Below are 12,912 nucleotides of genomic sequence, written 5' to 3' on the forward strand. Positions count from 1 at the left end.
AAACCATGTTTGTTCTTAGAAGGTTCAGAGTTACCCTGTCTTGAGTTATAACTGTCTAATACTATTATACCAATTTCTCTTCTAAGAACTATCTCATAATTTAAAGAACGACATGGCTGAGAGAGCGATTTAGGAAGACACTTCCAGGCAGAGAACGTGAATTTAAATCATCCTCTAAATACTACATTCTGTCCTTTTTAAAAACTGTGATATTTAATCTGAAGGTACACAAAAATTAATCAATTGCTTTTATTATGTGACTGTGAAATATCAACTCTACTGTCTCCAATAAAGAACCAATAATTACTTTTATAACATTAAGATAAAGTCATTTGTGAAGACAGTATCTTTCTTGCACTTATGACTAATCCATTATAAACAAATGCCAATCTTAAAAACACAGCTCCAGAATAAGTGCAGTTACATTGAGTACAGATAAGAAAGTACAAGGAGCTCATTGGCTATGCTATACCAAGTGGATGAAAAGTAAAATTGATTTTATACTGAAGGTCTATATAAATAAATAAATAAAATCCTATCTTTCTTTTTTCCTGTATGTATGCTTAGATTTCTTGTACAAATAACAGAATGCTCCATTTCATTCACTTCAGCAGGATGAGCTCTTTAGAAAAAGACTGAAAAAAGATTTGATAATCAACTTCCAAATTTTATGCTTATTTTTTTCTATTTCCATCAATTTCCCAACATAGTTAACATGAACAGGAAAATCTTTTCAGTAAATTAAGCAACTGAAGACTCAAGTGAAGTCTCAAAGGTCTTGAAGAACTCTGGCAAGTCACATATATCCCATGTTGCTTTTGGTTTCCCACCTCTTCTTTGCTTCAAACCTAAAATGAAGAATATGAAAATCCCAATTTATTTCTAAATACTTTCCTGAAGTAACATGTTTACTAAGTGCCAAAGTAAAATAAACTTTAAAAGTTTTCACATACTCCATCAATTACAAAATAAACATCGAACAGGAGGAAGAAATGCCTCCATATTTATAATCTGATAAACATTCAGCAAAGATACAAAGAATAAAATGAATAACAATTACACATAAACTGGATTCACCAAATATATCACAGGATTTCTGTAATTCCTATGAATTTAGCAGAATTACTAATTTAAAAAATCTTGAACTCACCCCCAGGCAAGTTTCTTCTTTTTTCGAGCAACCTGTGAATTTTCAGCATCCTTTTTGGCTTTTACAAAGTTGTGGCAGGCAATCGCTTTGGCAATTTTTACACCAAGCTAAGAATTACACAGGAGGAAAAGTGAAAATAAATATTCTAGCTTATACAAGAATCACAGTGATACAAATACTCGAGAATTTGTGGGTATGAAACCCATGTCAGCGTTGCTTTAGACACGCTAAGAACAGAAATTCTTATGCTCGGCCCCCAAAACCACCGAATTACAACAAATGCAAAGATGTAGCTAGCCCCTATTCTCCTAACCTCCCACAGACCTTTATCCCAGCTGTACCAGCCTCCCAGTCTCCCAGACGGAACTCCTTCCCACACTAAGGCCCGTCGAGGTTCCACGAGGGCTGTGGATGAAGATCTTGAAGCGCTTTCAGCATTTCAGTAGGCCAGACAGGAATTTACCCCGATAAGGCTGCACAGGCTGACAGAGACATCCAGTTTCTTTGCTCTGGGCTAGAATTACAGAAACTCAGTATGGGTGTACCCGTTATCTCACGCTGATCAGAAGCTCAGATTGGCAGTCATAGATGTGATTAATAAAACACAGGAAAGCTAATTACTACTTCATAAACAGTTTGTGTGATGGGCAATCGCTTGTCACTCACTGATAGAAAAAGGAATACAAGGGGTGCCAAGAGGCAAAGAGGCGGGGCACCAGGACCACAGTACCGAAGTGTTCCCTCTGCCAGTCGCCCGTGCCTGCATGCTCCCCCCTTACACCCATCTGCCCCAGTGCTAGAAGGTTGAAGCAGAACAAAGCCTCCTCTCAGCCCCACCCCCGGAAGTCATCTCTAACTCAACCCAACAAAGTCTTTATTTCTTTATTTCTCTAGCCCTTCAGCTTCTGTGCCATAACCCATGGTACAGCTCTCTGACCACAGAGCTGTTCCTCGGCGAGCGTCTCCAGGACAGGCACGGTAATCCCCTAGTTTTGGTGGGCTCTGATTTTAAAAACGCCCAGCTATATGGATGGCTCAAAAGTATCTGTTAAGAACCCAGGTTAAACAACAAAGGCTAAAAATCTCTTCCTGTTATTTCTTTCCTTTTCTCTCTCTGTACACAGCCTACTGCATTTCAGTAGCCAGCAGACTTGTGGACGAGAGGCAAGGACCCAGAAGCTACTCTCAAGTCAAAGTATTACAGCCCAAGGTTTAGGGACCTGCTGGCCAACAGTGAGGCACGGCAGGCGGTCAGGGGCTCGTGTGTAAGGAGAGAAGCCGACTTAGGAAAGTGAGGTTTGACATGCCCAACACTCCTTTCAGCTCATCTTGGAGAACAGTTTCCTTTAGAATGAAACAAACAAGCAGTCATCAAGCACTGACTGGGGTTTATAAATGAGAACAAAAACAGATCTGATTTTTCAGTCTAGGAAAGAATACACATAAAGAAGGTAAGTAAATGGAAGCAATACGACAATCAAGCCGGCGTGCTGAGGTAGTCGACACCAAAAGGAAAGCCACTGAAGGAAGGAGGGTCGATTGTGGCTGTGAGCCCACCTGGGGAAGCAGACCAACTCGGAGCCTTCCTGACACTCAAGCCAACACTAGCAGCAGCATCTTTTTTCACAAGGACGACATTCATTCAACCAATATCACAAGGGCACAAATGCATTATTTTGCCAGGCACTGTTGCAGGCGCTGCAGATACAGCTGTTATAAAGAGGGCTTCGGGGGCAGCTGGGGAGAAGGGGTTGCCAGTTACATCTGACTGCTTCAATCCCGGACCTGTTCTTTTGGCTCTCTTTTCATTTCCAGTTCTTTATTACAGAAAAATTCATATAAGTCAACTATAAAGAAGATTAAGAATCAAAGGGCTATAGCATCATCATCTAAGGAGAAAACGAAGCTCTGGAAGAAAGCTCTGGAATCATTTATCACGAAGATGGATTTCCTATCAACTGAAACGCCATTCACTTGTCATAAATGTAAAAACATCAAGTTACGCCTGTCTGGTTAGGCTAGTCAAAACTGCAGTAACAAACAAACCCCCAAATCTCAGTGGCTGAACTTTTATTTCGTGTTTCACTTCATGTCAGCTGTGGACTGGCAGGTCTCTCCATCTTGTGGTGCCAACATCTCAACACGTGGCTTTCAAGGCGCTGTGGCAGAGTTAGAGACGGCCAGAGGGTCTCACGCTGGCTCTTTAATGCTTTAGTCCAGAAGCGACACACAGCGTTTCTGCTCAAAGCCGTCTGGTCAGAACTACTCACAATTCCACCTGGCTGCGAGGCGGCTGGCCACAGGGGTGCTGGGGGACATCAGGGGAACACTAAATGCACCTAATGAACTGTCTACTGTCATAACATGCAGCTTGCCGCCTGGGTTTAGGAGGTACGCTGGGTCTCTCCACATTCGTGTAGGATATTTAGTCTCCTCTCTGTCCCCCACCTCCAAAAGATAAAACACAGAACTCAGTATTTGCCTATCTAATTATATTCCTATGTTTTAGATAGCATATGCAAATTTGAAATATGATATAGTTTTGCCAGGATCACTCCCTAACTGAAGTTCCACTCAGCTAGTTTATCTTATATTTAAATTGAGCCTATACTTTTGAGCATGAAACAAAAATGACCTGAACTATATTTGCCACGTACCATTAACCCCGTGACAAAATTATTTCCTAAAACTGTTGTAAATTAAGACGCAGCTTACAGTTTTAGCTTACTGAAATTTCCCAGTATGGATTTTCTGGTTTGGGGATAGACAAACCAAAGAGCATCTCAGTGTGTCTGGACACTGACCGTGGTCATGTGATTTAAATGGGGCCTCTTCAGCATGGTCATATACTCTTACCATGTAAAAGATTTTAGTTTTCTAGCAACACGAAGGACAAACCCAGCACAATCAGCATCACAGTAAAGACTGAGAGCACATATGCCACAGAAGACATAGCATAAACTTGTTAAAAAGCATTCATTACAATGTAAGAAACATGTATTTACATGAGAGGGCTCCATCGCTTTGTAGACTAATTAAATATAGTAAATGATTAGGTACGCAGGCCATACGTTCAAGCAGACCTGTTTGTAGGAAAGGTATATTTTCTAACTGTATTTTGCCTGGGGTTAGGTTCAATGAAATGTTCTTTAACTGATGAACATTAAACAAGCCTGGTCTAATGCATTTTACAGAAAGAATCTTTTAGCTTGTAATGATGATGAAAAGTCTTATCAATGTTGTGTCCTTCCCATGCTTAAAATGAATGTTTCACTTATTCCTGTGGAGAAAGTAAAAAGAAAGGAAATATTTGGAAATATGAAAGGATCATGAGATCTTCTATAGAAGACACAGTTGAGAAGAAACATGTTTTCTCAGGCAAGATGACCAGCCCAAGTTCCAGAAGATAAAAGAATACCGTGCTATGTTTCCGTATTACAAACAAACAATATAGGCCCACAAGAATCCCCCTTCTGCTTCTCTAAAAAGAAAAATGCATCTTCGTGCCCAATGTAAACATCACAAAAGCTTGGTCAATGGTTTTTATATTAAAAAACTGTTTCAGGTCATCAGATAACTATAGCAACACAATGTGGGAAGAAATTTTTTTAAACAAACAAAAATATATACAGAATTTCTTGTATGTGTAGCCAAAGTATCAGCATTTTCCATATAGAACATCCAATATTTTGCTGCATTTTAATTAAGGTGTCTAAACATTATCACAAAGAACTGCAAATTGGTCAGAGCAAACGGTAAGGAAAATTAAGCTCTAAAGGCTTTTTATCACCATATTTCAGGAACCAAGGGTGTAAAATGTTCTAATTTGGGATATATTAAAAGCCATAAAAGGTCTTTCAAAAAGATTAATGGTACTTTGCTTGGATTTAAGATAAGGGCTTTAGCTGGTTGGAAAAGCAGGGCCCTGGCTGGACCCTTGAGGCATTCATCTTTACAGCCACTTGGAAGATTTGTAAAAGCGTCTGCATAACCTCAAGCAAATGCACCCGGCGACATTTTTTTAATTCCTTTCAATTTTACAGGTTTAGCATGCGTAAATCATATTGGGTTGTAAAATAGATATAATGGCACATCTTGTAACACAGTAGAGATTTTTAAAAGACAAACTCGCAAAATAAAGTTCATTTTTCTCACTAAACCTTGCCCTACTGAAGTTTGCCGGTAATCATTTGAAGCATCTGATTCAAACAGCTTAATCTAGCATCACTGTAAACTTCTTATCCATTTCATAAAATACTTTACTCATCTTTGAATTACTAGCTTGTAACAGATTTATGAAGTTTTCCTCCCTTCTGAACACTTTCAAGGCACTTATTTAAAAATACCAATTATCATACTTTAACTTTTGATGGAATAATAGGTCTCTATGAAAAAATATTTATGCCATTCTCTTTTGTTCTTTAATTAAATGAAAACAGATGTTTTCTGAAGTAAAGCGGAACCATTACTGGAGCACTTAAAGTGTTAAGGTCTTTAATTTCTATATCAGTTTGGTCGACAATTCATGATTGTCTTTACTCGAGCTCAACATTAATGTCAAGCAAGTTACCTAGGAGACGAAAGAGATCAAAGAGACAAAAACCCCTCCAATGTCTGATTAATCAAGCCTGCAAACAGCTTATTTCTTTTCGCCTGCATGCAAGTATGAAAATGAGATTCTGGGAGCCGAACATTGTGCAGATTTGTTCATTCTTATCAGAACAAAGCCAGCGGCAGCTTATTTCATGGATCATTGGCACTGTCATCAGTGCTACACAGAACGGGTGACAGCTCCTCATTTTGAGGCTTGAACAAAATTAGCAAAAAGTCGGCACAAATTAGCCTCTCATCTTTTTGGTAATATGACATTATTCATTTACTTTTTATCCAATTTTTAATTTTTTCCTTGTCAGCTATCCCTTTCTAGTGTCTCCTGCATGGCATCACAAAATGCCTTCTTAGAAACAAGCAGAGAAATAGCCAAAGTTGAAATAACATGCAAAGTTCAAAAAGCAAAGAAGAAAAAGCACTTCCAAGGACTGATGATGCTTTATTTTTTTTTTTTAGTAACTTTCAAAACTTTGCAAAAATATTAACAGCTCAGAACACCATGCAGTTAAGGAGTTTTATGAAATCGCTAGTATATTTCAATAAGGAAGATGATGTGGCTAATGTATTTCACTCAAACCACAATTTAACATGGCAGGTGCTATAGTAGATTCAGGATGTCTCCACTCGGATTGGTACCTTTCTCTCCACGGTCATACCTGAGATGCCAAAGCTCTGAGGACAGCAAATAAGCTCTGCCATATCCAGGCATTTAAACACTGACTGTAAATCAAGTCTTTTTCTCTCTGTTAGAGGAAACAGCCCAATTTCACTGTCATCTTAAAATGTGCACACACAGGTTTGCATGTTTGTGTACTACTTACACCTATGTTGTGTACACAACTGTACAAACACCTATTATTTATTTTTATACCTACAACTTCATTATCAGTTAAATCCAAATGGTTTTTATTTCAAAGCATAACCCAACAAACCCTGTTTTTAAAATACATTATAAGATATATTTGTATAGACATATTACATATATGTGTGTGTGTGTGTGTATGTGATTCACCTTGCAATTTATAAAAAAATTTTGTATTTGGTCCATGAGGTATGAGAAGATAGACTTTGATTCATATCCTCAACTCTGATTTCATAGCGGAATAGTTTATATAACACCTGGTTTAATGATGACTGGTAAGGCTTCAAATTATATGTAGATTACAGTATTCCAAAGCAGGGAGAAAAGATGTTATACTGTTGAAATCACTCCCGGATACAGACATTTATATTCAAGCAACTTATTCCATTCATAAGGGAAAAAAGCATTAAAAAATTAACCATAAGCTGTTAGATGCTTTACACAGTCCCCATCAGAAAGACAGTTTTTTTAAAGAACTGTAGTACTGTTTTCAGCAATTTCTTTATCTCTGTTCTTCTAAGTAAGAAAGCTTATTAACAAGCTTTGAACTTAAAATCACATTTACAATAATGTGCCATCAACAGTTTTATAAGCTAATTAGAAAAAGATTAATTAATGACTGGCTGCTAATAAAATGGCAATCATGAAGAAAGAAACCATGGGTGCTAAGCTTCAACTACCACCAATTAAGAGCTAATTACAAACAAATTATATATGTGTTTTGCTGTGGGCTTTAATTTACTAAAATGGTTTTAATTAAAAGAGAAAACATGCTGATTAATTGAACTGCAGAAAAAATCTACAGTATAAACTGTGCTTTGTCTGTCTCTTTAATTAGACTTGTAACATCTGAATTTTTTTTTAAGGTTTGTTAAAAGCACAGATAAACATAATTAAAAGAGAGTATAAGGAACACCATTCTAGGTGATCACCCAATCATACCCCAGAGGTTAAAAGAAAATGTCCTCAGTGCAATGAGATCTAAAAAGCACACCTAGAAGCCTGAAAGGAAAACCCATCCCTCGGTACCATTTTTATTTTTCTCTTGAAGTTGGAGCATTTCTAAAATGCTCCAACTTCAAGGATGTACACCATTTTTTATAGGAAAGAACGTATCTTTAGGTTCCACGTAAAGGAATTCAACTAGGCCTTCCCTCACCTGGATAGGCATAGCTGATTTTCCATACGATGCGCTAATTGTTCATCTATATGAAATAACTGAGTTACTTTTAAGAACTAAGGAGAACAAGGCTTCAAAGAATTAAAATCACCATTTAAAAGTCCCGCATACTATGCACAGACTACAAAATGACACACAGAGGAACATCTAAATTAAAAAACCACTGAGAAATGACCAAAGTTAATGAAAGTGAGTCAGTTCTAGATGATCCTAAATGGAAGCACACACCCCTCCCTCCGCGGCAGGCAGAGCGCAGCCGGCTTCCCCAGGTGGCTGATCACTGCCAACTAGCAAGAGCCTGTTCAGTGAGGGCTTTCTCTCCCTAGTGTCCTAGATTCTCTCCCAATGCTAATCAGTGAAATATACCACAAAGAAACTGGTCCTACACTCTGCTAACTGGAAAGAGAAAAAGAAAGAAAGAAAGAAAAAGTAAGGGATGGAAGTCAGCGTTAGGAAAATTTCAAATAGGGGCATAAAACAAATTTTGCCAGAGTTTGCAGGCATTAGATGACTTTGTATGAAATAATATATTCTTCATATACACCCCTCGTACTAGCAAAAAAGGAAATCTCCTTTCTGTAAAAATAAAATGTTGAAATGGAGATATTTAATTTTAAACTCTTAATATGTACAAATGAGTACTATTTAATGCATTTTCACTTTGTTTACCTTACCTTCAGTGGCTAGAAAACACAATAATTAAGAGAATAGAAAGCACCTGCCAGCCTTCATGGTTCTAATGATAAATTCTTACAATAGCTAATTGGAATACACGTTCAGCTTCATACCTGAACAAATCATTTTACCTTTGAAATCACGGCTGTTAAGATAGTTCTAAAAGTAGTCACAAAAACAGGAAGAAAATAATTTTGCTCTCTGGAATACAGAATAAAGAGTTTAGAACCATAAGACTTGCTTCACTATAATGTCTTTCAATTTAGTCTTTATTTTGTATGTGATGCAAACACCTTTCCTAAAATATCGAAGCTCTGAAAACAGCACTGATGAGAAGTAACTTCAAACTGATCAAGTTTGGCAGCATCCCTATCTCAAAAATGTAAACAAATGTTTCAATTCTGAACTCTAGATGTGAGAATGCTCCAGGTACTTTTTGATGGATAAATCTGTCAAAATTGTACTATTTGGGGCAGGGTGTTTTGCTTTTTTGCGCGCGGTGGGGGCGGGCAGTGAATTCAAGCTCTTATTCCATCAGACAACACAGCATGTACATCGACATAAAATTAATAACCAAAATGAAAAGGGTGAATTGTAGCCAGAATCCTCCCAGGGAAGCTAAAGACTAACAAGGAACGGTACTGGAAAAGTTCTGAATGCTAGGGCCAAGTGCTGTAGCACCTGAAATATTTCTGAGAAAGGACCACTTCTCACATGTTAACATAAAATACAGATGCTATCTCCTCAAATGTGTGTGTGTGTGTGTGTGTGTGTGTGTGTGTGTGTGTGTGTGTGTGTGTGTGTGTGTATCCCTCTCCAATGAGAATGCCTTCAGCTTTTCTAGGAAATGGCTCTAAAAATAGAACTTAGGCAACAAATTAATAATCTGCCCAAATTTAGAGAGTATTTAATGTATTGAGCTAGGAAAGAATACAACTTAATCAATTCAAACATTAGTTTCTAAAAAGGCCACTCCTACCTTTGTTATTTAAATATTAACAAACTATTACTATTTCAACATTATTAAGTTTACCTATGTTTGGAATCCAAAAATCTAGGTAGTCTATTTAATAAATTTAATAAAGTTAAAATTAAATTCTCAGTTTAATTCATACTGCCAATGTAATATTTATCTTTATCTATATCTATAAAAAGAATACTATCAAAGTGAGATACTTTTTTAAAATCATTTTATACTTGTGATACCTTGGTTAGGTTCTAAATAAATACTATACTTAACAGCACTAAAGGCTGAAGTCATTGCCTTAGGCCTCCATCCAGAAGTTGCAGCAAAAGAGCTTTAAAATGTGAAACATTTTATTCTTTACTCCAAACTGAAAGGTTTTGGCCTTAGCAAAGATGGTAGCAGATTATAACCAAAATATCTCAGATGTGAATATTAAAACCTTGCAAATTATTTTTTTAATGACTATTCTAAGTTATACGAAATGGTTATAACATTACAACATGAAGTATGTACTGATGTTTTCAAGGAATTAAGTTTAGCTGGTGCTGCCGAAGGCCATCCTGTTTGAGTCACTTACAGAAAAGGCAACCTTTAAGGGCATGAGGTATACAAAGCGCAAACCAAATTCACAGGCCACCTCCCTTCCCCGCTCATTTCTGCCCTGACATTGTACAGCTATAATTGAAAGCAATCGATGTAGCTAACGTAGGTGTGACTCATTCGATGGGAGAAACTCACTGCTGCCAAACCACGCTGGTTTTTATCTACAGCAGGCTACCACGAAGACGCCTAGAGAAAAATTCTCTTTCCAAAATGGGAGATTCAGCTGAAGTGCAGCTTACTTTATTAAATCTAGGCTTTAGCACTTAATTTTGAGATACTTGTTTCTTCTGGTTTCTACAAATTGGTATGATCTGGATTGTAACAAAGATGGTGTGCCAGAAAAGGCAAGTACCAAAGGATGGCATTTTCGAGGATCACTATCAATGAATGGAACGCCCTTCCAATTCAGGCCTGAGGTTAACAAGCTACAAATGTGCTCAAACACCTGTGTGCATGTGCGTGTGTGAATGTACTCGTATGATATATATATATATATATAAATAGTATTGTTTAAAAAAAGAACTTTTGTTTTCAAATTAGAACAGTTTCATCAGTATGACACAAACCCAAGTGTACTTTTCCACTTTAGCTCTCCTCCAAGATTGTTAACAACAAAGAAGGATTTAATCAACAGGACTTTTCCACTTTAGCTCTCCTCCAAGATTGTTAACAACAAAGAAGGATTTAATCAACAGGAGGGACAGTCCCAAAGCGACCACATTACTACACGGCAAAACCAAACTTGATAGCACAATCTAGGTTTCCAACATGTGAACTTAAGCCATCCCCCAAACCAGATTAAATACATCTTTAACGTCATCATTAATTTAAGGGAATATGATTCTGGAAAAATATGTGCTTGCTGTGTCAAAATGCTAGCGCACTGACAGCTTTGTTCTGGCATGCCAGTTTGTTCTGTTTTGTTTTGCCCTGTTTTGAGGAACTGTTTTCAAGGCCCATTCTCAGACATGGCTCTTCTTTTGGCTTCATTTTTCTCAATACTGATGCCGCCCTATTGGTTTCACAGGCTTATAAATGTTAAACATCGAAAATTAGTTTCACTTATTATGGTTGGAAAAGGCTTTAAGAACTCTGGGGTCTGTGCCTTTGAGCAAAGGCTTTATCAGCAAGTCCCAGTCACTGCTTCTTAAAAAAAGAAAACGGTACTGATTAAAAACCCATATACCTGATTTCCAAAAGGACACCTACCATGCACATATACATTTAATTCATAAAGAGTTTCTGCCCCAAACTCACAATTACTTACTTTGCAAAATCCCATCTTTCATATCCACAGTGATTCGCACCAAGGAGATAAACATGAGAAACTAAACCTCAAACTAAACTATTCATTCAAGAATTCCATCTTGATTACTTTAGGTATTCTTCGCGGGTGTTTAATTAACACGGCATCAGTATCTCTCCAATGTCTGTGTCTGACCAGCAAAAACTTTCCAGATGTTTTTCCACTTATACAAGTAAAAGAATAGGGCCCAAATTATTGTTTTGCCTTTTAATCAGAATTCTTTAACCCCACACTATATAAATTTCTTTTACTAGAACAAAGCATTATACTTGTATGGAAGTAAAAAGAACACTTGGGGAAAGTGTTTACTATCCTTACAAGTGCTAAAAATAGTATAAATTCCTAAAGCAATCTCATTCATATGCCATGAAGTGTGACAGGAAATAACAACTCTTAAAATGGAAAATACCTGGCCAGTATTATGCAATTCCCATTTCTAAAATAGCAGTCTGACAAAACAAAACACAGAAACTTAATATTCTCAAAGGAAACACAGATTTCTGAGGCCTCGGAGGCACTACTTCTGTTCCCTCTGACAAGCAGCTTCCTGCGGCAGCGAAAGGAGAGCTCACGCGTGGCCACTGATAAGGCAGACAAGGAGGGAGTGAACATGCAACCCTGGTGGACACAAGGCCACTGCAACCCCAGCCCTCCCAGCGCATCACTTAGGGAAACTGTATCCAATTCCCAATTGACCAGGTTATTGAGAGATTTAGTATAGATACATAAAAGATTCTAGAATCCGGTATCTCACTGAAGGCACATTTTAGATCTGATTTGCCAGGTAAAGATGAAAAGTACAATCAAATAATGTTTTCAAGATCTTACTGTAATAATAATTGTCTTGAGCAGGAAAACAATCAGCAGTGAATACTAAAACTAGCAAGTAAAGAACACTGAGGAAAAGCGTATTTACAGTCTCAAATCATCTCCCACCTCTCCATACGATACTCATAATTATATAGGGAAGAACAGTAACGTTATAGAGGGGAAACCTGGAGACACCACCTTACCCAAATAATCAAAGGAACATAAGCAATAAATTGGACAAATAGATATCACATGCCTCCTGATATCTTGCACTGAGAAGGACACAGTATCATTTCTGTGATCTTCCTGCCAAAAAATGCATAACCTGAATCTAATCATGAGGAAGCCTCAGACAAACAAAAACTGAGGGGCATCCTACAACATAAGTGGCCTCTACTCTCCAAAAATACTAAGGTCCTGAGAAACAAAGACAGACTGAGGAAACATTCCAGATTAAAGAAGACTAAAAAGACATGACCAGAAAAAAGAAAATTTTCTTTTGCTATAAAGGAAATCAGTGACATATTTGGTAAATCTAAATAAGGTACATAAATTAGAAAGAATGGTAAAGCAAATGTTAACTGTTAACATTTTGCAAATTTTGCAACTTGCTGAAAGTTTGAAATTATTTCAAGATGAAAGATTTTTTTAAAAAAAATCAAAGTGTTCAACTCTTAAAATTTCAGCATTACTAACTTTACCTAAAAGGAACACAGTGCTGCAGTAAAGTAAATGCTTCTCTCTGAAT

At 37.3% G+C, this 12,912-nt stretch overlaps 1 protein-coding gene across 1 annotated transcript in view; it reads right to left on the reverse strand.

Annotated features, from left to right (window-relative positions):
* Positions 1-235: 235 nt before the first annotated feature.
* The window catches only part of FAM204A (family with sequence similarity 204 member A), a 32,024-nt gene continuing 19,347 nt past the window's right edge, over positions 236-12,912 (reverse strand). Inside the window, 2 exon segments of the mRNA XM_032608935.1 lie at positions 236-848; positions 1,151-1,257. Of these exon segments, the coding sequence (XP_032464826.1) occupies positions 797-848; positions 1,151-1,257 (159 nt within the window). The 3' untranslated portion in view covers positions 236-796.

The sequence above is a fragment of the Phocoena sinus genome, chromosome 16 (genome assembly GCF_008692025.1).
Source record: "Phocoena sinus isolate mPhoSin1 chromosome 16, mPhoSin1.pri, whole genome shotgun sequence".
NCBI classification, from domain to species: Eukaryota; Metazoa; Chordata; class Mammalia; order Artiodactyla; family Phocoenidae; genus Phocoena; species Phocoena sinus.